The sequence below is a fragment of the Chelonia mydas genome, chromosome 5 (assembly GCF_015237465.2).
Source record: "Chelonia mydas isolate rCheMyd1 chromosome 5, rCheMyd1.pri.v2, whole genome shotgun sequence".
In the NCBI taxonomy this organism is placed as follows: Eukaryota; Metazoa; Chordata; order Testudines; family Cheloniidae; genus Chelonia; species Chelonia mydas.
The window spans coordinates 51691115-51717517 of NC_051245.2; the positions used below are offsets into that span (position 1 = coordinate 51691115).

The 26403-nt window shown below is 40.2% G+C and overlaps 2 protein-coding genes across 9 annotated transcripts in view; one reads left to right on the forward strand and one right to left on the reverse strand.

The window, feature by feature from the left end:
* Positions 1-264: 264 nt before the first annotated feature.
* On the reverse strand, positions 265-26276 carry TMEM167A (transmembrane protein 167A). 2 transcript variants are annotated; one of them, XM_027828740.3, is made up of 4 exons: positions 26122-26276; positions 11305-11414; positions 6972-7006; positions 265-706 (listed from the first exon to the last, which is right to left on the reverse strand). In XM_027828740.3, the coding sequence occupies exons 1-4, from the start codon at positions 26122-26124 to the stop codon at positions 636-638; spliced, it is 219 nt and encodes a 72-aa protein (XP_027684541.1). In that variant the 5' UTR covers positions 26125-26276; the 3' UTR covers positions 265-635. The 2 variants fall into 2 exon arrangements, with proteins under 2 accessions (XP_027684541.1, XP_043402311.1); XM_043546376.1 differs by lacking the exon at positions 26122-26276 and adding an exon at positions 12438-12476.
* XRCC4 (X-ray repair cross complementing 4) overlaps positions 25814-26403 on the forward strand; it is a 275050-nt gene continuing 274460 nt past the window's right edge. For 4 of the 7 annotated variants that reach the window (XM_043546371.1, XM_007066436.4, XM_037903187.2 and 1 more), the window contains exon 1: positions 26257-26403. The gene's annotated coding sequence lies outside the window, so the exon portion shown is untranslated. Of the gene's footprint in view, positions 26223-26255 lie in introns of those variants that run through there. The other 3 variants (XM_043546372.1, XM_043546369.1, XM_043546368.1) reach the window with 3 other exon arrangements.

The window sequence follows — 26403 nt, forward strand, 5'->3', positions numbered from 1 at the left end:
AAGACCTGCATCGATTATTACTGCATATTTGTATAGGAATTTTTTTTAAAAAGTATTAAAAATTGCAGATGTCCTTTAAACCAGAGGTATTATGATTAGTGTACATAAATGTGTGGGCCATGAAATACACAGGAATTCATTAAATGAATTAATAGTGAACTGAATGCATTTCTGTAACCATACTCTATGATCATGTGGATTTTTTATTCCTATCAGGTCTTCCTGTTCTAAGAATGTCTTTTTAAACACACAGAAAAAGACCTCTCAAACTGATGTATATTTATTAACTTTGTTTTCAACTGCATGGCTTAAAAATAACCACTTTGAAATCCAATATACAATGCATGTCAATGACTTTTGCAGAATTTAACACATCAGTATCAATACTACTAAATTAACGTTACATAATCAAAATACAGGTCTTCAATTCCAGAATTACATTTTGTTAAACTGTACACCATGGTCCACTCACAAAAATAAAAAATAAAAAAGGAAACGCTTGCCAAAAGTATGGCCCATCCAATACACGCAACAAAGAGACAGAGGGGTTAGAATATGCTTTTTATCTTTTTTGCTGCCCAAAGTCCGTTAAGCCACTAGCTTGATAGCAAGATATTCTTGACATTCTTCAGTTGCTACTGTGCGAACAGAATGCTGAAAGCCATCACTATACAGCACACAGCTACATATGGACTCTTCCGTTCACCTGGTGGAAAGAATTAAAGTGAATTACTGACCAGATGTCACCACAGGAGCAGGCAGACATTATATCTAACTGGTTCTGGCTTAATAGAATATATTGATATATAATGTATGATACAATGAGTACAATCCTGTTTAAATTAGTAAAATAGAAAATTATATTCAACAGTTGAAAGAATTGTAAGGATGTGAATGTAGCTACTTTAGGATGTTGAAGGAAGGTGGAAGAGAGGATGGAGAAGGGGAAAATTATAAGTAAAAGATAGAGGCAGATTTGCTGCTGCATCCAAAGTCCACTTGGCAAAACAGAGAGGTGGTCAGCAAGAAGCCAGTTATGGTTCCCCAAATCTCTGCCTAGCTCTGTCCCAGCACAGTTTAGCTTAAAGCAGCTCCCTATAGCCGTTGAGCTGCTCTATAGCCGTTGAGAACAGATGTAGCTCATCAGTGCTTGGCCATGCTCCCTCCCATTACACCCTCTACATCAGCGTTGCTCAACCTGTGGGTCGGGACCCAAAAATTGGGTCGTCAGAACGTTTCAAAGGGCCATGTGGCAGCTCCTGGTCCCACAGGGCTGGCTGGGCTCACCTCCCTGGTCCAGGCACTGCAACCTCTGGTGTCCCAGCACCATTCAGGTTTGGCCCAGTCATCATGTTGCCAGGAATCTGGGTAGGCCAAATTTGAGTGAGTGGCACTGCAACCCCATGAGCCAGGTCACAACTCCACTCTCACACATTTGGTCCAGTCAGGGGGGCAGGGCCAAAACTGAGCAGCGCTGCAAGCCTGAAGGTTGCAAGGCCCACAGCAGAGAGCCAAGCCCCGCCAGCCCCACAGCACAAGAACTGCAGGAGCCGCCACTGTGGGGTGAACGCCAGGCAGGACTCAAACTGCCCGTCTCGCCCCATGGGGCAGGATCTGACTGAAACCACCCCTAGGGCATGCTGTAACCAGAGCAGGCCGAGTGCGTCAGGGCTCGGGGCAGTGACACCAGGCAGCGTAGGACAGTGGGATTCAGGAAGGGAGCACCACCTACACCCCCTGACTCACCTCAGCAGGCCGCCCAATCTGTCTGGGTTGGGGGGCTGCAACCAAAAAAAAGTGAGTAGAGTGACCCCATGTGCCTCCCTCGCCCATGCATTGCCTCTGGTAGGGGATGCAAATATGCGTTCTTGCCCCAGGTGCCAAAATTCCTAGTTACTGCTCTGCCCCAGGGCCTCCACCCACAGACTCTTTCCTGGGTTGTTGTAAACCCAGTAAACCACACAGCACACAACAAAAACACTAACCCAGGAACCTATCCTTGCAACAAAGCCCGTTGCCAACTGTGTTCACATATCTATTCAGGGGACATCATCATTGGGCCTAATCACATCAGCCACACTATCAGAGGCTCGTTCACCTGCACATCTACCAATGTGATATGCCATCATGTGCCAGCAATGCCCCTCTGCCATGTACTTTGGCCAAACTGGACAGTCTCTACATAAAAGAATAAATGAACACAAATCAGACATCAAGAGTTATAACATTCAAAAACCAGTTGGAGAACACTTCAATCTCTTTGGTCACTCGATTACAGACCTAAAAGTGGCAATTCTTCAACAAAAAAACTTCAAAAACAGACTCCAGTGAGAGACTGCTGAATTGGAATTAATTTGCAAACTGGATACAATTAACTTAGGCTTGAATACAGACTGGGAGTCAATGTGTCTTTACACAAAGTAAAGCTATTTCCTCATGTTTATCCTCCCCGTCGCCCCCCCCGTTCCTCATATGTTCTTGTCAAGTGCTAGAAATGGCCCACAGTGATTTTCACTACAAAAGTCCCCCCTCCGCCCCGCTGGTAATAGCTCACCTTACCTGATCACTCTTGTTACAGTGTGTATGGTTAACACCAATTGTTTCATGTTCTCTGTGTATATAAAATCTCCCCACTGTATTTTCCACTACATGCATCCGATGAAGTGAGCTGTAGCTCACGAAAGCTTATGCTCAAATAAATTTGTTAGTCTCTAAGATGCCACAAGTACTCCTTTTCTTTTTGCAGATACAGACTAACACGGCTGCTACTCTGAAACCTGTCATTTTGGTAGAAGTATTTGTGCATGTCTTCTAACATTTTATTTGATAAGAATAGTATATAAACATCTCCAAAGCCATTTTCCTACACTGAGTATGTCATGACGTCATATAAGAGGGCAGGGGGTGAACAGCAGAAATGCCAAGATGCAACCTACCATGTCAGGAAACATAATCCAAGGGAAGGAAATCAAACCAAACCAAACCACTCAGTGAACGTGCTGAAATGTTTTATTAACCTATTTTTCTCAGACAAAAGAAATATAAAATCTTGCATGAGACCAAAAAACCAATGTCTGAGCCCACACTGTACATACAGATAGATGCACATCTGTGTCGTAACCATTCTTTATCTTTCATGTGCTCTGGGGAGTGGTCCCACATCTTTAGTATGAAGGCATGAAACTCCTGATGGGTGATTGTGTTGATGAAGTGATCCCTATGCACAACATCAGGAGTCCCTTGCAGTTGGAGGCATAGTGTATGATAGGCTCTGCAGCTTTGGCATAAGAAAATAAATTCCTGGATAGAATCAGAGAATTTTCTTGGCACTGAAGATGAAGCTGTGTGCATGGAGGATATTCAATGTCTGAGACATGGCCCTGTGTGCTGCTGACTGCAATGGAGCTCTGATCAGGATGTCATCCAGGAAAGGAAACAGGTGAGTTGTGTGAAACCTGAGTCTGGATGTTATCACCACCAAACTCTTTGTTAAAAAAACCTGGGGGCCGTGTGAGGCCAAACAGGAATGTCTGAAACTGATAATGTTTCCTGCCATAGGCAAGCCTCAGAAGTCTGTGATTGCAGTCTGATGGGGATATAGAGATATGTGTCTACTAGATATACTGAAATGAAGAAGTCCTCCTGAGACAGGTATGTCTCAGTAGAGGTCAAGGTCTCCATCCAAAATTTAATTTTCTTCATCTACTTATTGAGCCTTCTGAGGTTGAGAATACTTCCTGATATCCCTCATGCACTTCTGTACAATGAAGGCAATGGAGTAGAACCTGGAGAAACTTTCTTTTGAGGGAACACTGACTATCTCTCCCATATCTGGAAGATGAGATATTTTGTTCTGGATCAGACTGTGTTTTAGGGGTTGTTGGAAATGGGTGACTGGATGAAGAATGGATGGGGTGTTGACTCAGCCTGAAGGAATATCCCTGGCTCACTATTTCCCTGACCCACTTGTCTGTGGTCAATGAAAACTATTTCTCTAGGAAATGGAAAATCCTGCCTCGCTTCAGCATTAGGCAGAAGCCTATGTGACCTTTGTCATAAAGTGTATTAGGGTGCCAGGTCCCTCTGGACTTTCCCTTTGGATCTCGATTCTACTGTTTTTCCTTGGGGAATCTGTTGTCCCTTTTCTGGTACCTCTAGAGGAAGAGGAGCGAAAAGAGTGGCTCTCTCTGAAGCACTGTCTATATTCTATTCTGAGAGTCCTTAGTGGGGAAGGGGGACACCGTTTGGATTTTGCTGTATTGTCAGCCAACACCTTATCCAGCTTTTTGCCAAACAGGAAGAAGCCTGTAAACCTGGCCAACCACCAGGCCTACTTAGAACACGTATCTACCTTCCAGGGACACAGCCATAGGTGATGCCTGGCTACTGAGGTGAAAGTTGTGGCTTGGGCTAAGAACCTCACTGCACCTATTGAGGCATCAGCTACAAATGCTGTTGCTAGGGAAACTTTCTTTAAAGTGGAGCAAAAGTCAGGATGATCTCTCTCATTAAGGGCTTTGAGATCTTCCAGCCAGGAAATAGATACTCCTGCAAAAACAGCTAACTGCCAGGGAGGCTCAGAGGGTGGAGGAGGCGGCTTCAGAGCCCTTTTTTGAGAGTGGACTCCATCTTTCAATCCGTGGGTTCCTTAGGATAGGATTCCTCTTCTGAGGGGATAACCATATCCCTAGTGAGGGATGCTACAATGGCATCAACCTTCAGTGTCTCAGCAATAGAGCCCTTTGGTTCTTGAATATTATAGAGTCTGAGGTCACTTTTGTTTTCCCCAAACTTGCTCTTATTAGGCTTATTCCTCAAAGGAAGACTGAAGAGGTATTGCAGCCTCAAGGGAGGAATTTACTGAGGCTTATCCTCAGTGGTCTGTTCAGGTATCAGACTCAGAAATCTCACCTTCGTCAGAGGAGAAGGAGAATTTTAACCTTTTACATTTTTTTTTAAAGCTTTTTAGCGCACATTGGGAGCGCAGACGCTCTGCTGTTACTTTGGTGAGGCCTTTGACAGCTTGGCTTCCATAAAGCCCTGGTGACCTCTCGAGAGGTCTGTCTCAAAATCCTCCCACACTGGGTCCCATTCCCACAGCAAGGGGGGAATTTGTTGTCAGAGCCCTCCTGATCTGCTTGGAAGGGAGGGAGACTGATTAGAAGCTCTGCTTCTTTGTCAAGGGCACTCAAGATCCACTTTAAAACTTAAAGGGAGGGAAGGAACTGGCGGCCCCACAAACCTAACTTCTTTGTACTGCACGGGACTCTTAGGAGTTACCCCCTGAATTGAGTGGTCCAGATCCTCCTTGCTTTTGGAGCCTCTCCCTGCTCTGTGCTGGGGTTCCTAGTCCATTTTTGTTTCGTTAGAGTTGTGGATGCCCTGGTGGGTAGGAGACTCCACCTGTCTGCTGACTCGGAGCCCCACAACCTAATGGAGGTAAGGATGAAGGCTGGGTCCAGGCTGAGCACAACTCGCCATCTGCTGAGCATGGGAAAGCTGCCTCATATATAGAGCAATGCTTGGATTTGACCTGGTGATTTCTTGGCTGTTCTGCCATGCCTATCAGGCAAAGAAGAGCCTGCAGGTAGATGTTGCAGTGGAGGCTCAGGAAGGGTTATACCCCAACAGGTTAACCAACCCAGGAACGTCAAGGTGGGAGAACACTGCTCCCCATTGCCCAAAAAACAGGGCAGAGACATTAAAATAGGAGTAAGGGTGGGAGCAAAAAGAAATCACCACTGTCTGCTGCTGTGGAGGCAGAGAAACTGCAGCAAGTAGGAGCAAACTGGGTGTGGCCCGACTGAACGACACCAAGACACTGTTCCACCTCCATGAGCTGCAGAGAGAGGAGAGCAATCCACAGGTTCAGAACTGTGGAAGACACTGGGCTGCAGAAAAATATTTCAACCAAATATTTTAATGATTCAAGTTTTGATTGCAAGTGTTCCACTGTGTTGAATTAGAAAAGAAAATTGTTTGCAGTCTCCGACACTGAGTTCCCTGATGTCAGTATCACAATTGACCTTTCATTTAGGCAAGATAGACAACACCAGCACTTTGTTTATAGTGAGAAATACGTCTTACCATTTAAATAACTAGACAAAGAAAAATGGGAACAATTAGTTTTCATTTAAGCTTGAGTGGCAACTAGCAAGAACTACACAAATAAGTATATGTTGGCTATATGCATATTGTACAATCTAAACTTTAGCATTTCATTTTTCTTTTAAACACTTTATTCACAGAAGAAAAGTATACCTGATTGTTCTTTACTTAGCACACCCACACAGAACTGCCACTGAGCTGTACCATTTCCCCAAAAGACATTTGAAATATAAAGTTAACCACAACTGGCATCATGGAAGGCTAAATTAATTATGACTTCAATTAAAGTGGAAATTTCCCTCTAGGTCATAAAAACAGCTGACCAAGCTCTTTATACTTGCCATTTGGCACCAATGGCTTTTCAAGAATAGCTGAAAAGAGTAGAGAAGCTAACCAAGAAGGGGAATGAAAAAGATTATTTATGATGAAATAGAACTTTACTACATGAAAAATTCCAGGTCCCTTTATTATGAGAAATTACTGCCCAAAGCCAGACATTTACAGTTAGAATTTCTAATGGGCAATAACTCTTAACAATATAGGTAATTTTTGCACACATTTATTATAAATAAAAAATAATAATATGTAATATAAGGAATTAATAAGGCCTAGTCCAAAGGATTTTGTAAATTTAACAATTAATAAGCACTCAGTAACAAGTCCACTTAGCACTAGAGAAACCTGCAATTACAAAACCAGTCCTGCAAAATCCGACAGGATCTCATACCATCCTGCATTTTTAAGCTGATATATGAGTGTATATTTTTCATGTTTACATACAGCTATAATCACTGTAACAATATTGTATATTATGGAAAAAGTTTGAGCTAGCTATCAGAGCCAAGGAGAAAAAACACACTTACCAATCCTGGCACACTTCCAGAATATGCCCAATAATCTGTATAGATATATAAAAAGTTGTTAAAGTTCTACATTTAATATGATAATTTAAAAATAATTTAAATGACATTTGATGCATGATTTACTATTTAAGTTTTTTCTCCATAAGGAAACAGTGCATTAGAGCACTAACTTTTCACCTCTGAAGACTTCAAATGTTTAATTTGATCAACTCATCCTTTGCTTGCCCTCCCAAAACACCAACACAAATGGCAGTCTCTGCCAACAAAGTGCCAGGGTAGAAGTGGTGCTCTGCCAACCTGTTACAGGAAACTTACACGGTATTTGCTCACATAACCATCTCCTAATGGTTTTTTGATATCTAATTGTTTTCACTATTTATTTCTTTACTCTGCATTCCTCTCAGGTTAGGCAATAAAAGTAGAGAAAGTATCTTTCTGAGGTTCATATGTAACAATGCTACACATTTTGTGTTGCAAACACAAGAGAGGAAAGTTTACATTTAAACAAATCAGTTTTCGTTGGAAATTAATTAATCATGGAAGCATTACTATTGGTGGTGTTTTCCAAAAACTTTTCTGAAAATCTAGATATGGGGCCAAATTTTACCTTGACAGGGTTCCTTTAAGTTAAGCCTTTTACAGGCTTTTCCTTTACTTCTTTACTGAACTGTGATTTAACAATATGTCCAGAGTCATGTTCAGAAGACTGGCAGAGTATAGGTGACACACAATTTAAAAGCTTTGGCACCGCAAGTAAGATATCACTTAAAACTGATGACTTGAGGGGAAGAATGTACTGTATTCAATTGAAATGACAGAGCTGTTTGTTATTAAAAAGTTTGCAGATGAAAACAAATTGCTTCATTTTCAGAGGCTTAAAACTCCTGAAGTGGGTGATAAATGGAATTTTTTCCATCCCATCATCCCAAATGATATCAGAAAGACCGTTGTACAGGAAGGATATAGCACATGGGACTACTCAAAATACTTCAGAGTAAGAAAAGGTTTTAAAAAGTTTGTTTTGAGGCTGTAGCTAGATACAGTTCAATACTATTTTGGCAAAGAGAAAAGCCAGCAGCAAATACAAGGGGCTTCTTAAAGGCTATGGGGGTATATTATATCACTTTGCTGTATCATCTCCCATCCATCAAAGATGAGATTGTATTTAAAGTAACAGACACTCAACATATGCAAATTTTCTTTCTTAGTACAGAAATGTAGCTAATAAATATTACTGTTGATCATTTCTAAAGAGTAGTGAACAGGAAATAGTATTACTTTGCTGGTCCTAATTTGGAGCAGGCATAATGAGGTACATACTTTTCTGTGGTAAGATGAAATATCACTAGAATTCATTTTATCCAGTATGTCTAGACGTTCCCAACTAAGCATGGAATATTCTAGCACTAAGGGACCGGGGTTTTACAGTATATTAGTTCTTTGTAAATATCTAACTTTCAGGAAACTAAGTGTTGGCCTGGAAGCAATGACATTTCATTTTCTAGTACAAAGTATTCAATATTTTATATAACAAAAATAAAATGGCACTTCCAACATCTATGTAAATATAACCCTACAGATCAAATGCTTAAGTCATCCACTGTGACAGCACCCTTTGAAAACATTCCTGGGGTATAAAGACAGTTCTATTGTACTTGAGAGAGATTTGCTTCAAGAGTAAACATAGTAGCTCCAGATTAAAGGAAGTATTACATGCCAAAAACAGCACTAGAATTTTAATCAGTAAAATAAATATTCTAACTTTTTACTGTGTTCACCTCATTGACTATTGTCTTATCCTCCATTAGCAGAAACTCAGATAAAAAATAAAATCTTTCAGTAAATCTTCCTGTCTTCTCTTCTGAATTAATGTCAAGAAAAATCCCTCATCTCAATGGTAATGGTATGATTTTCTTGTGTAAGGACAGATAAATGGAAAAGGCTAGTGCATCTTCTGATATAGACATTCAAGTACAAGTTAAAAGAAAACCCCAGTGTGATAAGAAAAGGACAACTTGTGGCACCTTAGAGACTAACAAATTTATTTGAGCATAAGCTTTCGTGAGCTATAGCTCACTTCATCGGATGCACTGCAGAGTAAATCATTCTTAAGGATTTTACAAATACAATTCTCTTAGTAAAGAATTAGTTAAAAAATGGTCTGTTCTGAAAAGTAAATGTAGAAACAGCAGGATAATATATAGTTATTGTTCTCAAAAGCTTCCAGATCAAATTGGCTGTACTTTCAAGCAAAAAGATGGTATTTTTAAATGACAGCCCTGCAAACTCAATATGGGATCTAAATATCAAGCTCTACTCTTCCTGGCTCAAACATAATTGATGAATGGGGTTGCACGTGTGTAAACGAGGACAGAATTTAGCCCAGCAATTGGTACCTCATTTACCATTCTGTTGAGAAGCAACCAGAACAGAATCCAGCTCATTTTCCCACAACGGTTGGCCCAGCAATATTAACAGAAATAAGTAATAAATACTAATATAAATACTGATATGACTTTGAGTACACAGATGGAGAAAATTTGTTGAATAGGTTAGTGCCCTTTTCAAACTGTCATTTTCCAGAATAGAACCAGACTTTAAGACTCAAAGTGGACAATACCATGTTGGCAGTCAAAGGAGGACAAAAACAGCAAAATCCAATTGTATGTTTGGAGAGTAGGAAATTTCTAAAGTTATTCTAAGCAATGTTCCCTCTAATTTTTTCCATCCTTGTGCGGAGTGAATTTTGTTATGTGCACCAATATCGAGGTAATGTGCGGATATGTGCCACCAGAAGAAACAAAAAACCTAGACATAATATATATATTTTTAAAAGTTACCATAGGGATAATTACTCCAGCCAGGACAGGTTAGGCATTTTTGAACTCACTACTCAAAGAATTAAATTTAAGCATAAGAGAGAAATAAAATGATGAAATGCATAGACCAGCCAAAAAACAAAAATAACAGCACTTTGCAAGAATAAAACTACAGAGAATATAGGTGCATTGCAGGAAGTACCAAGAAGTAACAACAACACAAGTTTGTGTTGGAAGGGGTGTGTGTGTGTGTGTGTGTGACACACAGACTGTGTGCGCGCGTGAGACAGTATGTGTGCGCGTGCATGCAAGACAGAGACTGTGTGTGAGAGAGAGAGAGAGGGGGGGAGGGGCAGTGTGCGTGTGTGTGGGGGCTGCTGGGGAAGTGCATGAAAGACCATGCACTGTCTCTTTAAGCACAGCCGCACCTCACCAGTGTGAAGGCTCATTCAGAGTGCAGCGGCTGCCAGCGGCTCTAACTCCCAAGCCCTGTCCCCCCACCCCTGCTCTGCAGAGATGGGGTACATGGGTGGGGGAGGGGGACACCCTGACATCAGCGCCCCTCCCCCTCTGCACAGCAGCAGGAGGGTCCTGGGAGCAGCTGGCCAAGGGCTCCAAGGCAGAGGGCAGGAGCAGCGCAGCCGAACAGCAACAGGGGAAGGGCACCTGAACATAAGTCGCCGGATGTGCGTGGCTCTACTAATCAAGTGTGTGACTCTTGTACAGCCATGCAGGTGCGCAGCTTAGAGGCAACACTGGTTCTAAGGCAAGTTCCTTATCGTTGAAAAATATTAAAACAGCATGATGAGACTACTCACTTCTATGGAGATAATGAGGCTTTGTTCGATATTTCTAAAAATATTTTGAAAATTCATTTTAATCTGAATTCCTAGTTAAATGTTTAACTATCTGTGGTACTATTTTCCTTCATAGTTGTACCCTCAAAGACTTAATTTAAAAGAACTATAATAAAAGGTTCTCCCCCTTTCTTTCCATCCCCACCTTAAAAACCATACAGACATAATACATGCACATCTGTGAGAATAAATGGAAGTAGAAAAATTGGTAGATGACCAAATAGGTTTTTTTCTATAGCGAATTTCTGAGAGTTGAAGTTAATAAGCACCTGTTCAGGCAGAAAGCTAAAAATCTACAGAATCGTTCTACCAGCAAGATTTGCTGGGGTTTGTTTTATATAATAAAAATCTCGACTATAAAATTCCATGGTCACTTGCAAATGCCATTTCATCCTCTTCATTTTAGGAGATACCCGTTTATGTCAGCAGCATTTTTAATTTTAAGATGAGAAAAATCTTCTGTAAGGATGAGCAAACTACAACACTGTTGTTGACTTACATTCTGAAGTATGTAAAGATTATTTAAATGCCTAGTACCAAAATTTCAATCTCTCTTAAACATCTTGTGTGAAAACACAAATGATATACGCAGTTCATTACAAAGTGAGCAGACAATCTACAAAACTTTTTTAGAAGCAACTAGACTTAATAACATACCCAGTTTTATTTTTGTCCAGTAAGCTGGGAGCCAAGGATCTGATATAAGCACAGGTACATATAAGCAGCAAGATTACTGTCAGTAGGCTCTGAAAGTTGAAGATCGCAGACTAAAAAAGAAAGTTAAAAAAAACAATTACACTTTTGCATTACATGCCATTTCAAAGTCTCCCACTACCTCTTCTAAACACACACAGACACACACACACAAAACAGAGAGCAAGGAGACAATACTCATTTAAAAAATGAGTGCTCTTCTAAACAAGTCTGGTTCACTGGGATTGTATCAGCCATATGCAATGTACAATGCCTAAGTGATGTCAAGATTTTTAGTTCCTAACTCAGCATTTATTCACACTCATTTGGTATGGTGTGGGGGACGGGTGTACTTTACTTTTTTGCTCCAACACCTGTTTCCAAGCTGATTCAGAGAAACCCCTAAATTGCATCCTCAGATTTAAAGAACACAGATACTGTCCTCTCTCAGCCAAAAAGTAAATGAAACTGTGATTTGCATCAGTAGGTGATGAAAGAGGGGGAAAAGACTGACAATTAAAGCAGTGATAGCCCCAGAATAAAAGACACAAATTATGTGGAGGGGCATCAAAATAGGGATTTGCCACTAAGAAAAACAGAACCATTCAGCCATTAAAATTTTCATATATTATTTTATCAAGATCAGCAGTCTACCTACAAAAGATCTTCTGCAGAATAGATATAATTAATTTACATTAATCCAATCATTTAAAAAAACCCATAAAATAAACTAAAAGCATTACTCAGTTGTGGTCTTTTAAAGCCATATCAGTGTTAATCAGTTACCATTTTCAAATTATGTTTTTCTCTGAAACTCAAAAGGTGGCCTTCATATAAACAACATGTCTCAAGGAATTCATTGTATAGTAAATATTGCACAAATAAGGCACAGTATTTTAATTAAGATACTGGGATGTAAACATCTAACACTTGGTCGGGATTTTAATTAACTGCCTAAAGGCCATAAGAACCCGGAATGATTCTTGAGAATCTGTTCTTGTCTCTGGGAAATATTTATTTTAAAACCATTTACTATAGGTTAAAAAAACAAACAAACAATGAAATATAAAATTACCAAGTTTATTAGTCTGACTTACATTGATAAGACACAGCAAATTCATCTTGTGCACTTAATTTATGTTGTCTGGACATTGTGTTATCTATTCACAAACCAGAGACTGTGATTACCATTGCTGGCATGAGATATATAGCACCCTTTATGAAACTGCAGATGCTATGCAGGGAAAACAAACCTTCAGTTATGACTTTCTATATTTCCATTAGCAAGCACATTATCTATACTGATGCTAATTTGCTGTAAGTGCCAAGCCACTATGTTTCAATTAATAAAACACTAGCAACCTCTGTGGTGCATTTTTCTTTGTAGTGGGCTCACAGGAAGTTACATTTTCTAAAAAGACGTTAGTCAGCCTCTTGCTTGTGATTCATAGTGTCAGATTCAAATTATTTAACTTCTTTTTACAATGTGCAAATGTTTCACCTATCTGAGACTGTAGTTTTATTGCTTCCTTCTTAATATTGCTCAGCTGGTATTTGGATTAACTCAATAGCATATGCTGTTTCACTGAAGATAATTATCGGAAGTATATTAGACAACTGCTAATTGCCTTATTTTCTTTATGCTCTAAATTCTTATTTATTCTCAACTCCAGAAAGGACAAAACAAGTAAAATTAAGTTTTTCCTTCCTTCTGGGGTTTTAGGTCCCTGAAAGATTGCAGTCTGAATACCTGTTTTTCCTCCTGTTGGACCCAGGAGGCTTCATTATAAAAGACTAGTTAATACTGTATCTGTATGTACTCAACAGTTATTGAGACTGCAACATGAAGACACACAATCTTCTAGCAGAGAACTGGATGGGATTCATTAAGATCTCATCAGTGCTACTATTAAAAAGGCCTTAGGGGTCAAGAACTGCCATGGCACTTTCTTTCCACTGCCACAAGTACTCCTGGCGTAATTCTGTGCCGAAAAATGATAAATTCTGCGCACAATATTTTAAAATTCTGTAACATATGGCATATCTTAATTTTCAAAATAACAATATACTCACACCAGTTTCAATTATTTTGGTAATTTATTTCAAAATACCTGTCAGCAAGTATGTCTGTAACAGTACAGACAGCAGAAAAGATTCAGGAAATGTTTTTTGACAAATAGATTCCTTACAAGGCATATTAATACACAACTTTGAGCAATAATTCATTTAAACAACACTACAGAAAAATATTTCCTGCACCTCTCAGAAGCAGTGCAAAGGATTTAGGGAGTAAGGGGTAAAGGAGGAGTTGAGGGAGAGGGAAGTAATTGCTGGGTGGAAGCCTGGGAGTGAACCTGGCAGGTTGTTGGGTATGGGCTGGAGGAGTATGAAAGAGAGGTTTTTTTGGCAGTGGAAGGATGGTTAGGGAGTTGAGGAGTCTCCCCATGCAGACCCTGGCTGACCCCAGCCTCTCTCATTCAGTCAGGCACATCTGTCCCTGTCCCCATGTGTCTTTGCACCCTCTCCTCCATCGCCATGTTTCCATGCACCCCCACACCCATTCAGCCCCTGGTTCAAACCTGCCCTCCACTAGCTCCTGTGCCCCCACCCCAGTCTGTCCTCCCACCACTAGCCCTTCTGAACCACTGTCTATGTGACCCCCAGCAACAACATGTAGCCTGTTCTATCCATCCTTCCCCTACATATCCCGTGCCTCCTCACCTGGCCCTGCAGGCAGGGCGCTGTGAGGAAGGCAGCCTCTTTCCCTCCCTCTCCCTGGCTGGCTGCTCCAACCTTGAGTTGGCTGCCCTCTCTTCTGGCGCCATATCAGTCCCTGGTGGGCGAAAATTGTAATTGCAATGCCTCCCCAGCAGAATGTATTATTCTGCAGGGGGAGAAAAATCTGCAGGGGACATGAATTCTGTACATGAGCAGAACTCCCCCAGGAGTATGCAAAGACATACATGTTCTACCGCTGCTCAATTCTCATCTCTACCTGGCTAAGGGAGAAAGAGATCAGGAATCAAACCCTTCTGAACTAAGTGAAATGAAAAAAATGTTCATATTGTACAACAGTGACTTAGCTAGAGAGCAAGGCAGGGGAGTTTTATGGTTACAAATGAAATGATTAAAAAAGAAGTCAATAAACTTTTATGATAATTTGTTGAGGTTTTAGGTATCATAAGTAGATAGGGATTTGACAGTATCTATAAAATCTGTACAAAAATAACAATAGGAAAAACTGTACCACACCCAAAAAAACTGACAGGGCTGAAACATGATTTAGAAGTTCAGAATGAAAACTATGTGGAGAAACACATTTTAAAAATGTAGAGTAGAAGAAATCTTGTCCAACAATTAATTTTTTTATTAAATTCTGAAACTTGACATTTTTGCCATTTATCATTTCCCCCAATCGTGATAAACAGTTAGTCCTTGCTACAGACTGTATTATTATTAAGGCTACCACAAATGAACACTAAAGCTAATCTTGACCCTGCAAGAGTAGAAGGACCAGGATTCAGCAGAAAGCAAAAATCTGAAAGCCAAGGCACAGCGCTGTGAGAGGTTACCTGTGATTCTCCACAGAATAGCTTTTTAGGTCAAGCTAGGTGCATCCTCAGGTACGTACTAATCATTCACATGTTTAGGGGAGAGATTCCAGCAGCGTGGCTCAGTTGATGCTCTACAGTTTGGAAGGAGGAATTCCTTCCTTCAGCCCCTGTGAAATCCCTATGCATCAAACTCGGGTATTCAGATTTGGTTCATTGTCCACAATTTATCCTAGTTTACATTTATATTGCTCATAGCATTTTAATTGCCAATAATCAATGAAGAGGTGACGTAGCTCATACTGAGGCCTCAGCTGTGGAACTTTTAAAATTGTTCCCCATGTTAATAGCTTAAAGCACTAATATGATTAAATACTACAAAAATTCCATTTTAAAAAAGGCTTTGAGTTATAAATACATACATGGCTTAAAATGACAAATACGTACATTTTAAAAACATTACTGTACAATTTTAAAAAGTCATAACTCTTCTTAAAAACTGGAAATGAAAATTCATCCCTGGAGTTTCAGGTTTCAGCTCTGAAGGAATTTTTATGGCTAAGTCAAACTAATAGAAAAGGGAATTTTAAATACAAGTGCTGACATTGGTATAATTAAAAACTACTATAACAAAACACATATTACTTGGGATTCCTTTTCCAAATAGCTTAACTATATATTTTTAATATTGCATTTATTACATATATGTTGGGATTACTAAATCTAATTGGCTGAATTGGGGTCATGTGACCTAAAATACTGCCCTACCTTTAAAACTTCACGTGCTAGTAACTGGCTTATATAGGGTCACATGAGCTTGTGTTCCATTATAAAGGAAACTCAGAAGGGAAGAACTGGTGCTGTAACATTACTCCTAGGCCTTGTCTACAATGCAGGATTGAAGGCACAGTCCTAACTGATGGCGAGCCATGGATACACCTGCATTGGTAGACAAGGAATTTGGTCTGGTAGAGCTTATCCTGATTTTAAACAAGGAAAAGCTCAACCAGTGCACACTGTGGCTTTCCTTGTCTGTGCTTGGGTTTTGTACATCTGTGGCTGGTAAGCATTTACAGGAATCGGAGCAAATTCACAATACAGAGAGGGCCCCAGTATCTATACTCTCTGGTACTACGCTAAATTATTCCTCTCTCCTTGTGATTGTCTCTAAATGTTTGTGGACTGTTATCACATCATCTAGGGCAATGAGGCTGTTAATGCTTTAGGTGAAATTTGCAAGAGCAAGGGTTTTTCCAATGGTTGGCCCACAGCTGTAGAATGCTTTCCTTGGAAATCAAAATGACCAAATATCTTAACCTTTTATGAGCCACATGCAAGACAGCTGTCTTTGAAGTAATTTTCCCAAAACGATAGCCAGAAAAATGGCCTAGCATTACTTCCCTGAACATATCAAGTAATACAATAATAGTTAAGAAATCCATAGCATACCGCAGCATACCACACAAGGAAAACATACAGAAAGAAAATCTTTCTGATTGCCTGCTTTAGGCAAATCTGTTTGCAGTCAGGTGCCACACTACTGAGTGAGACATTAGAGATACTCAGATGAATATATACAATAGTTAAGATAAAATACATTGTAATTTAAAGGTTTCAAATATATTCATATCAGAGTCCTTATGTAAACACCATGGCAGCCAGCCCTGAGGACACTGGGGCACATCAAAACCCCAAGACAGAACAAGGGATCCTGATGCACCAGCTGCCTCAGCTGAACTAGAAAAAGCTCCCATTGGCTGGGAATGGCAAATCTCTGCCAATGGGAGCTGCAGGCGGCCGTGCAAATGTAAACAAACTGTCCGGTGGCCTGCCAGTAGATTACCCTGATGGGCTGCAGGTTGCCCACCATTGCACTAAAGGAAGGTGTACATCAAGATAGATAAGATGGTGTTATCTGCTGGGAGCCCCATCTACTCTAATGTTCCAATTATTGTTACCTCTGGTGAAGCTGAATCAGTTGCCTCCCAGACCTCCCCAGATACCAAAACCTCCTAATTCCCTGACTTTTACAATGTAGTTGTGCGTTATCAATACAAAATACTGTGGCATATAAAAAACTGAAAAGGTGGAGATATTAAAGTCAGATTTTTGCACTAGCAAAATAAACAACACGGGGGGTACTCTGTGGATGGAATTACTCAATCATATTTAATTTAATGAAAATCTAATTTTTATAAATTTTTTGGAAGTTGATGGAAAATTTCCACACGAATGCTGCAGAATCAGAGGATCTTATTGCAGAATTTATATTCAGACCAGCTTAACATGGTACACCTTAGGCCTCAACACTAACACAGAGGTTCTTTTGCTGTAACTTGCTGTGAATGCTTCTCCATTGTAAGCAGCACCCTAATGGGTAGAGTAACAACATTATTTCAAGAAAACGTTCAATGTTCACTCTTCGGAAGTAGGGGTGAAATCTGGCCCTACTGAAGTCAATGGGAATTATGTATTGACTTTTACCCTATGAGTTAAGGGGTCAGTCTCACAGTTTCGTCCTCTGTCAATGAGAGGCCACTGCAGTGCCATCAAGCAAATTTTCCCCCAAATTACTATGACTTGTCAAACTACCAACAATTTGCTTAAACAGACATAACTACAAAAATGGATTGTTGCACAGAAATTTTATAAGACCATTTTTGTGATAAAAAGACAGTTAAAGCTTACGCTTAAATGACAAAGGGTACAAAGGAAACCTTACGTGTGTGTGTGTGTTGGATCACATGCTATGATACTGTTATTTTATCTTGAGAAAAGCTAAAAGGGAAGAATGATGGTGATTGTTTGAACAAAACTGATAAATCCCAGTTTCTGTTTGAGTGATTAGACCTTATATTGGATGTTTTTCCTGGCCCATATTAGATATCTAATCAAACAGCAGCAGCAGTTAAAATGTACCCACATGGTCCTAAAAAAATCTACAGTAAAATGTGTGCGACTCAGAAGTACAATTTACAGTCTCAATCACATAAAAAGGTGAAATCAACCCACATAAAATTTTAATAAACAGAACCTTTGTGAAGGGGCTAAAAAGGATCCACATTATTCGGAGCTCTCCATTGGGAAGAGTGACTCTTTGAAAGGGGGGAAAAAAGCAGTTAGTTTTAAAAATAACAGTAAACTTCCAATGTTTTACCCCTAAAACTCTAACAGGAAATTAATATATAGAAACTATTCCCATTATGAGAATAATAAAAAAAACCCTATTAAAATCACTGCTGGAAATAATGAATAAATATGTGCACCGAATTCTACATTTCTCTAATCTACTCTGAAATACATGTTGGAGGAACTTCTTTTTCCTTTCCCATACAGCAGTTTTTTCACAAAGATTAAGAATAAATTACATTATATATATATTGTGCGAAATGACCCAAAGATCAATAATATGAGGGGAATTCAATTCAACTAATTTCAAATTGATTTTTTCTCCACCTGAGCTCCCCCAAAGTTACATCAGTAAGGTCTATTTTCACATAATAATGCATTGTTAGAGGTCATGTTACAGCTATGCAACAATGTTTCCAGCGGGACTATGGATCCAGCACATATTATAGCATGATCTTATTTTGCTAATTGATTTAAAATATTTATATTCATTGGGTATATGATATGCCTTCTGAGAAGGAACGGAGACTGATTGGACAGTATGATTTTTTGGGGAGCAGAAATTAATAAATTTGAAAACTAGTCTAAAGTTAACAATGTTCTGAATGCCCTTGCTTTTGGTGTATTTTACTCCCAAAGATAATTTTCCGAATTTGTTTAAAAATATAATTAATCTTTAACCATTTCTTTTTGAACGCCGAATGGAAAGCATGCTATTTCAGAACAGGAAAATAAGAATGGAGAAGGGATTAATATATTTCAAGTATTCAGAGAAAAGTCCTTTTCTAAGAAATTAGGGTCGATGGGTTAACATACAAACTTTGTATTCTGGTTACTTGTGTAAATTTTATGTGGTCATTTAGGGCAGGTCTACACTACGGGGCTAACTCGACCTAAGTTACGCAACTCCAGCTACGTGAATAACGTAGCTGGAGTCAACATACCTTAAATCGACCTATTGCAATGTCTACACCATGCTGGGTCTCTCCCGTCAACTTAGCTTATGCTTCTCACTCCGGTGAGGTACCGTAGTCAACGGGAGAGCGATCGGCAGTCGATTTAGCGGGTCTTTACTAGACCCCAGTGGATCGATCGCTGCAGCATTGATCCACAGTAAGTGGAGACAAGCTATTAGTAAACCATTGTCCACACTAACGAACTAAACTATGCTAACACCTCTGTTGAAAAGAGGTTCAAGTTTGAAAAAAGTTTTTGAACACTACGGCAGCTAGCACACTTTGCTGCCGCATTGTGAATAAGGATTTTCTTTTAAAGAGCACTGTGCATTGTTCCTCTAACAAAGCTTGTAAATGTTTCACATGAGCATAAAAGTGGCCAGGACTGCTGAGCACTGGCGGAGATGTAAATGGACGGATGATTATAATAAATGCTTTAATTTTCAAAGAACCTAACAAAAACTGGAGGAATAATATTGTCTGTAGATACAATAATAAATACACAGCATGGGAAACAACTGATATGCTTACAGGCCAACTAAGAGCAATATCTCTTGCACATCACATCCTGTTTTAAAGCATAACTGCATGATTTTAAATCAATAAGACAATCTATAAAACTTGCCTTTGGTTGTAAAATACTTCAGTTTGTACTAAAAATATAGATAACTCCATGAGATTCTTAAGGTCACAAATCAAATATTATGCTTCACTTCAATTCTTTACCATCATGTTTATTCACTCACACATCAATTCTGGATATACGGTAGACACAATCTCATAGCTCTTCTTTTAGTGCCAAGAGCTAGCAGATGTACAATATGTATTACACTTGCAAACAAGTAAAAATTCAGTAAAGAAAGCCTAATATCTCACTACGTTTTGTTAAGCAGCGCTTTTATTTTTCCATGTCTACATTCATCAATCTAACACATTCTGTTGCCAGACATATTAGTAAAATTTAAAGATACCTTTGGTACTACTCTGCATGTATTATATAACAAATACAATTTATTCTAATTTTTCCATGATTTTTTTTCCTCATAAAATGTGAACTATTCCCAGGACTTTTTTTTTTATTTTTTTTTTTTGAGGCTCGAACCAAAGATGATGTTCTTAGTAATAACGGATTAATAGTACTTGTTGGAACCAGTCACTAGGCCAGGGGATGTTCAGTCATTGCCAAATAACTCTTCCGATGCACTTAAATCTTGATCTGCAACTCCTTTGCTGTGTCTGTCCTGGGAATCTCATAAAAAGAAACTGCTAATTGTTTTGCAATATGAGCAGACAGAAGTTCTCCTTGGGAAAAGAAAGAGATATTACTCCATGATGAGTAATCTTGTCTTTCCTTTTTCTTGCAGCTCAGTAGGGCAATCCAGGTTGTTGTTATTATTTCTTTGTATTACTGCTGTTTATCAATGGAGATTCTTGGATCCAGGACTCCTCAACAACAGAGTATGGTACACTTTTTATATTTTGAGCTACATAGGTTTACAAGTTATATCGCTTCAAGTTTCTTCTCTCTACTCAAAATGTGTTACAGAAACTTCATGGATATGTGGCAGAATTAAGTTGTCCTGGAGTACAATTGATGTGAAAATAGCTTTATGATATTCTTACCCTAATAAAGCATCCAAAATGGTTTGAGTGAAAGGTTGACTTGTGTATAATGGTAGAAAGTACTACACGTTTTCAGGATGACTCTGTATGAAATAGCTAAAATTCTTAAAAAGGTCAAGATTAAAATGGCATTTACTCCCAGGGAATTATAAATGAAAAAATTAAAAATTCTGCATACAGTATTTTAAAATTCTGCAAAATTCAGCATATTTTATTTGTCAAAATAAGGCAATATAATCATGCTGGTTTCAATTATTTCGGTAATTTATTTAAACTACAATACAATGGATAGAGAATGGGAGTGGGGAGCACTGGAGGAAATCCCCAAAACCCGCCTCCCCGTCTAATGTAGCTAGTATTGACCCTTTACTTCTAGTTATTAGTCGGCAAATATATGTACATACACTCAGTGTTACCTCATACGCAACCAAAGAACAAGTGAGGGCTGGGGACTCAAACTCACAATTTATATTGGCTACTGACCATCTCCAGAAACGTCAGTAGCACACAGTTCATGGAGGACATTTATATAGGAAATTTTTTCAGTCCAAAAATTTAGACCAGTTCTAATCACTAAAGCACCATAAGCATTTATAAGGCCACGATGTCCTTTACAATAAGGCTCTTTTACACCACTCTGGCAATGTAAAGGAGCCTTAAAATTTTTACAACTGTTTTATACCCCCGGGGGAATTCACTATAAGAACAATAGGAATAATTCACTAAGCAGGCAGGCTACTACATTCTGTTCTGCCTGAGGGAACAGAGTCTGCTCTGCACCTACCTCCTCAGAAACACCCCAAAACTCTACCCTTCCAGGCTGAACGTGCGGCAACAGCAAGCAAGAGGGACAGAGTTTCTCTTTCTCTCACACACACGACTGACCAGCCCGCCCCCTACTCCGCCCGGAGGTGATTTATGTCTCTACTGGCTGCTCGGGGCACCCAAACTGACCTGTCTGCACTGCCAGGGAGGGGTGCATGATCGCTCTTGTGGCTTCCCTTTGCTTCCCTGTTAGAAGTCATTTGTCTGCGGGGAAGCAAAGAAATCTGCGGGGGCCATGAATTCTGGTCCCGTGCAGTGATGCAAAATTCCCCCAGGAGTAGACATTGCTTGGTTATACTCGATATTTACCCGCATGCTGACATAGTGGAAAATCACTGTATTAACACTAGATATTTGATAAACTTGGCTCTCAAAGAAAAGGACTATGGTGAAAATTTTGCTATCTTGACAAATTTACAGTTGAGAACCAGGAATAGATCAGAGATTTGCTCCATAACTCAATAGCAAAGTACTCAAATCTTCTGGCTCTCTGCATTCCCCTGGAAGATAGTCATCTACAAGATTACATAATGCAGACCCAAACACAATTATTATATTCTACAACTAATCAGAAATTGAATAATGGTATAATGATAATTTCTATTAACATGATGCTGAACTTTTGTTAAGTGTAAAGAGAACTACACAGGAAAACTTCACTATGGCAATAAATTTGGATAATGTAAAGAGATCTTTCTTCCATTTCACCAACACACAGCCTAACTATTAAGCCAAAAGTAATTTTAGGTGTGCTTCACATTTTTAAAACGAACAAATGATTTACATTCCCCAAGAATTATGTTAAGTAACTTTCTATTTTAATAAATGAAGGATGAATAATATTTACCTTACATTATGGCATCTAGTTCTTCTTAAATATTAAAGACATTTCCTTTAACATGTGAAACATGAAAATAATAAAATGTTCTTGTCAGGATGAACCATATTGGCCCAAGAAGTTATGAAAAAAACTGGTAAACATCTGATCCAGTGATTGTGTAAAACAGATAGCTCCAAAGAATTGTGTCAGTATTTTCCAAAACTACGGCTACTTTTGAATTCATCACAAGTTGCATAAATATTAAATATACCCCAATTTCAGAAATACACACCACTTTTATGACCGCAGGCAAATAATGATGACTTTCACACTTGCCACTGATTAAAACCTTCTCACCACATCCCTGGAGGAAGGGGGAACGTCCCAGAATTAAAGACTACAATGTGCACCAAGTGCCACAGACAAAGCCTTGCCTATTCTGTGTTAAGGCCCTTGATTTTTAAACCAGAGTTGTGCACAATTCTGTGGCAAACTGGACGTTTTGCAGCAGCTTAAATTTTAAAAATGTGAGATATTTACTGAACATATGAAAATGAGTAAGTTCAGTATTTCCATGAAAACAAGTATGGAATTCCTTGGACTTGATCCTGCCTACATCCCCGCCTGATTTGCACAGCACCATCAGCACAAAGCAGATTCAACATCTGGTTAGGGATTCCCCTAGCATAAAGGAACTCCTATGAAGCACAGCTGGGGACATGGCCAAACTGTGCTGTGCTTTGACAATTCTTGGAATAGCCCTGTGGAACCACTGTACATGTGTGAAATTTAGAGCAGCCCTGAGGATCCAACAAAACAGGCTGAGTGCCAGAATAGCCTCTAGCAGCCCTGGGGATTGGGGAGCATAAAGGTGTATCAAAATACCTGCATTATCCTGATCCCAAGAGCAGCAACAATCACCCTGGCACAGCTGAGAAGCTGGAGACTTGTGTTATTTATTCTAAAACTGCATTGATTCTACACTGCATCCAAACTTAGAGGTTTTCAGTTTACAACAGTTTTTTGTATCGACAATATATGGCTGCAATGTAGAAGTTGTCAGGTAGAAGCACTGGGAAGATTTGGTGGTTTGGATTTTTAGCACCTAAGAGGCAGGTGAGACATCTGACAATGGAATAGGATGCCCCCTCTTCTTTCACGCCCCTGTTGTGAACAGGGTAGAAATTTGAAATTTTTTGGTGGGTTTGAACCCCAAGATTCCCACATCAGCAACTCAAGTCAGCAGCCGACCTGCGGCCCCCCACATCTACATTTATCACTGCAGCCAGTAACGATGATCAAGCACGTTATCTGACTGCTTCTGCTAAAAAGTTAATGTTGGCATTTAAAAGGCAATCATTAATAAGACTTCAAAGTCAAAAGTAATACTGAGATGGATGGGAGCAGTTCACACTTCACAGAACTACTGTTTAAAGATATCTGCAGTTTCAGGAAGACCATAATGAATTAAGTTTAAACTCAAAATCATATTTGCAATGTCTTCCTCCACCCCCAATCACAAAAGTTAGAAACTTAATTTTTGGCTTTTACCAACATCTTAGTTTCTGGGCTGTACAGTTTTGTGGCAAAATTTGACAGAATTGTAGAATGTAAGTGGTTCTGACCATTCTACTCTCCCCAGTTCACACTAAGGGTATGTCTATACTGCACATTCCTTACGGCAATGGGCAATGTATGTGCGCTTCTCACCCCTGTAGCATGGGCATAAATAGCAGTGTAGACCATGAGGCATGGCTTCAGCGAGTAAACACACGCGTGAACCTTTAATGTATGTACGGTACATGGTTCTCCATACACACAAGCAGTTGGAAAAGGCTGCAGCTCTGGGGAAAAGCTCCAGCACCTCCCCGCTATCCCGCAGCAGTTAAAGACAGGAGGAAGATAATGCTCATCACGCTAACACGAAACTTGGCCCATTTCTTCTAGCTCAACAGGATGATCTTCACAGATGAGCAACAGGCAATAGCATAGTTCTTCACAGTCATGCTACCAGAGGTAAGCACCACAGAAGGGCCAGCTTCCTATTTAATAGTCCTAGGATCTGCCACAATGGAGCCTGATTTCCCGTTAAGAGTCTAGGGCTCCCGGTGATTTGCAGTTCTTATCACCTGCCTGAACTGCCCCCAATCCCTTTCCTTTGTTGTGAAGCATGAGGAAATCACATAAAGTAAGCCCCCCAGTTTCCTTTAGGCTCCTTGGAACACCTAGCCCAACTTTTTCAGAGCAGTATGTTTCATTGGTCAGAACACTGTTTTTCTAGGTAGTTGCTCTATGCAGAACATGCCCTTACTTGGATTTCTATTGCTTTTTCAGAAAAATTTATCTCATGGTAGACATAGACCCCCAGATTGTTCTCCAATTTTGCACTTAAAGAGCCAAATTTAACTAATTAAATGACTCCTTGATCAATGTGGTATCTTAGTTTATGTTTTAGGCAGGAATTTTCAGTTTTTTTCCTCCTATGATCCTACATCCTCAAATCCTTCAAAGTGCCATTGGAAAAGTCATAGAGACACCAAAGTTCTATAGCTCTCCCAGGCTTCTGGTGAAAAGGGAAAACTTTACTTATGCTCATCCTCCATAGTGTCCGTGTATTTTCAGAGACCATGCAACACATCAGGCAGATAACTGCCTTGTCTGACACTTTACGCACTCTGCCTACAAGACACAGCTCATCAGAAAGATCTGCCAAGGAATGCTTACACAAGCAACTACTAGTGGCTCTTTACTGGGGTCATGATCCACAGGCTGGAAACCCTCTTTAGATCTTTTACCCCCCTTTTTTAAAGCAGGATACAGGTTCTGTTGAACCATAAAGCAGGGCTGCGGACAGAAAGCGATACCTTATCACGGTCAGGAACTACAGCCTGACAAAAACTCACGAAGATGAGACTAGTCAACTTGTACTTCAGTAACTCAGAAGGCATCATAAGCATGAAGATTTATTTTGATGAATTACTTTCTTACGTAACTCACATTAACATCAAACGCTTAAAAGCAAGGAAAGAAGTAATTATATCATTAATCTTACACTGTTCACAAACATCTTATCCTTATCCAGCACAGAAATGAATATTTTATCAAACTGTAACAACCTTAACTCTGACCCCAAAATAAATACTAATATTTATGCCCATATTCTCAAAATGTAAACACAAAAAATCCTTCTGAATCAGAAGTAATTAATAACACTTATTGATTAGCCTCACGTGTAAGTCCAATGATATATAATCATTCTTTTCTAACTACCCTCATTATTTTCAAGAAACATCAGTCACTGGTGTGTATCAAGAATCAAACTGCCAGCTGACAAATAGGAAAAGTGGGTTAAGTATATTTAGCCCTTTAAAGAAATAAAGCCAAGGTATAAATGCCTAAGACGCCAGGCCATGGGTCAGAGTTGAGGCTCTTGGGTGAGAACCACAGAATCTGACATACATCACGTGCTAGTTAAGGGGGCCAGGGACAGATTTCGCCCGTCCTTCCCCTGCTCCTGTCTGGGTTGCTGAATGACGTCACCGGCACGCTCTTAGCTAATTTTTCAAACCAGGCGTTGGCGACCGAACCGGGACAGGCTCGCGGGATGCTCCGCGCGCCGAACAGGGAGGGGTGAGGAGCAGCCGCCCCCCGCCTACAGCGCGGCCGCCCCGGCCACGAGACTGAGCCTCCAGCTCGGCTGCTGAAGTGGGAGGGGGCCCCGGGCAGGCGCCACAAGCCGAGCGCGTCACTCGCAAAGACCCGCCGGCCGCGAGCTCCTGCGGTCGGAGCCCCGCATAGCCTAGGGGAGAGGGGCAGGAAAGGAGGGGGGCTCAGCCGCGCGCGGACAGCAAGACGGACAAGCACCCTCCGTGCTTACCATAGCTCCCCGCTTCCAGCCACATCACACTTCCGGGAGCGAGGGGGCGGAGCCGGAAGGGACGGTGCTTAGCTTTCTCCTGGTTGGTCAGGGAAGTGCCGGTACGTGACTGATAGACATCATTGAAGTCACTGCGCGCGCTGATTGGAGGTGGCCGCCACAGGGGGTGGGGCTAGGAGGTCACGACTGTGTCGGCGTTCGGCAGCTGACGGTTTTGATTGGCTGCAGCAAGGCCCCTCCTCTTCGGGACTCCGGAACGCGGAAGCGGGCTGTGGCAGTGAG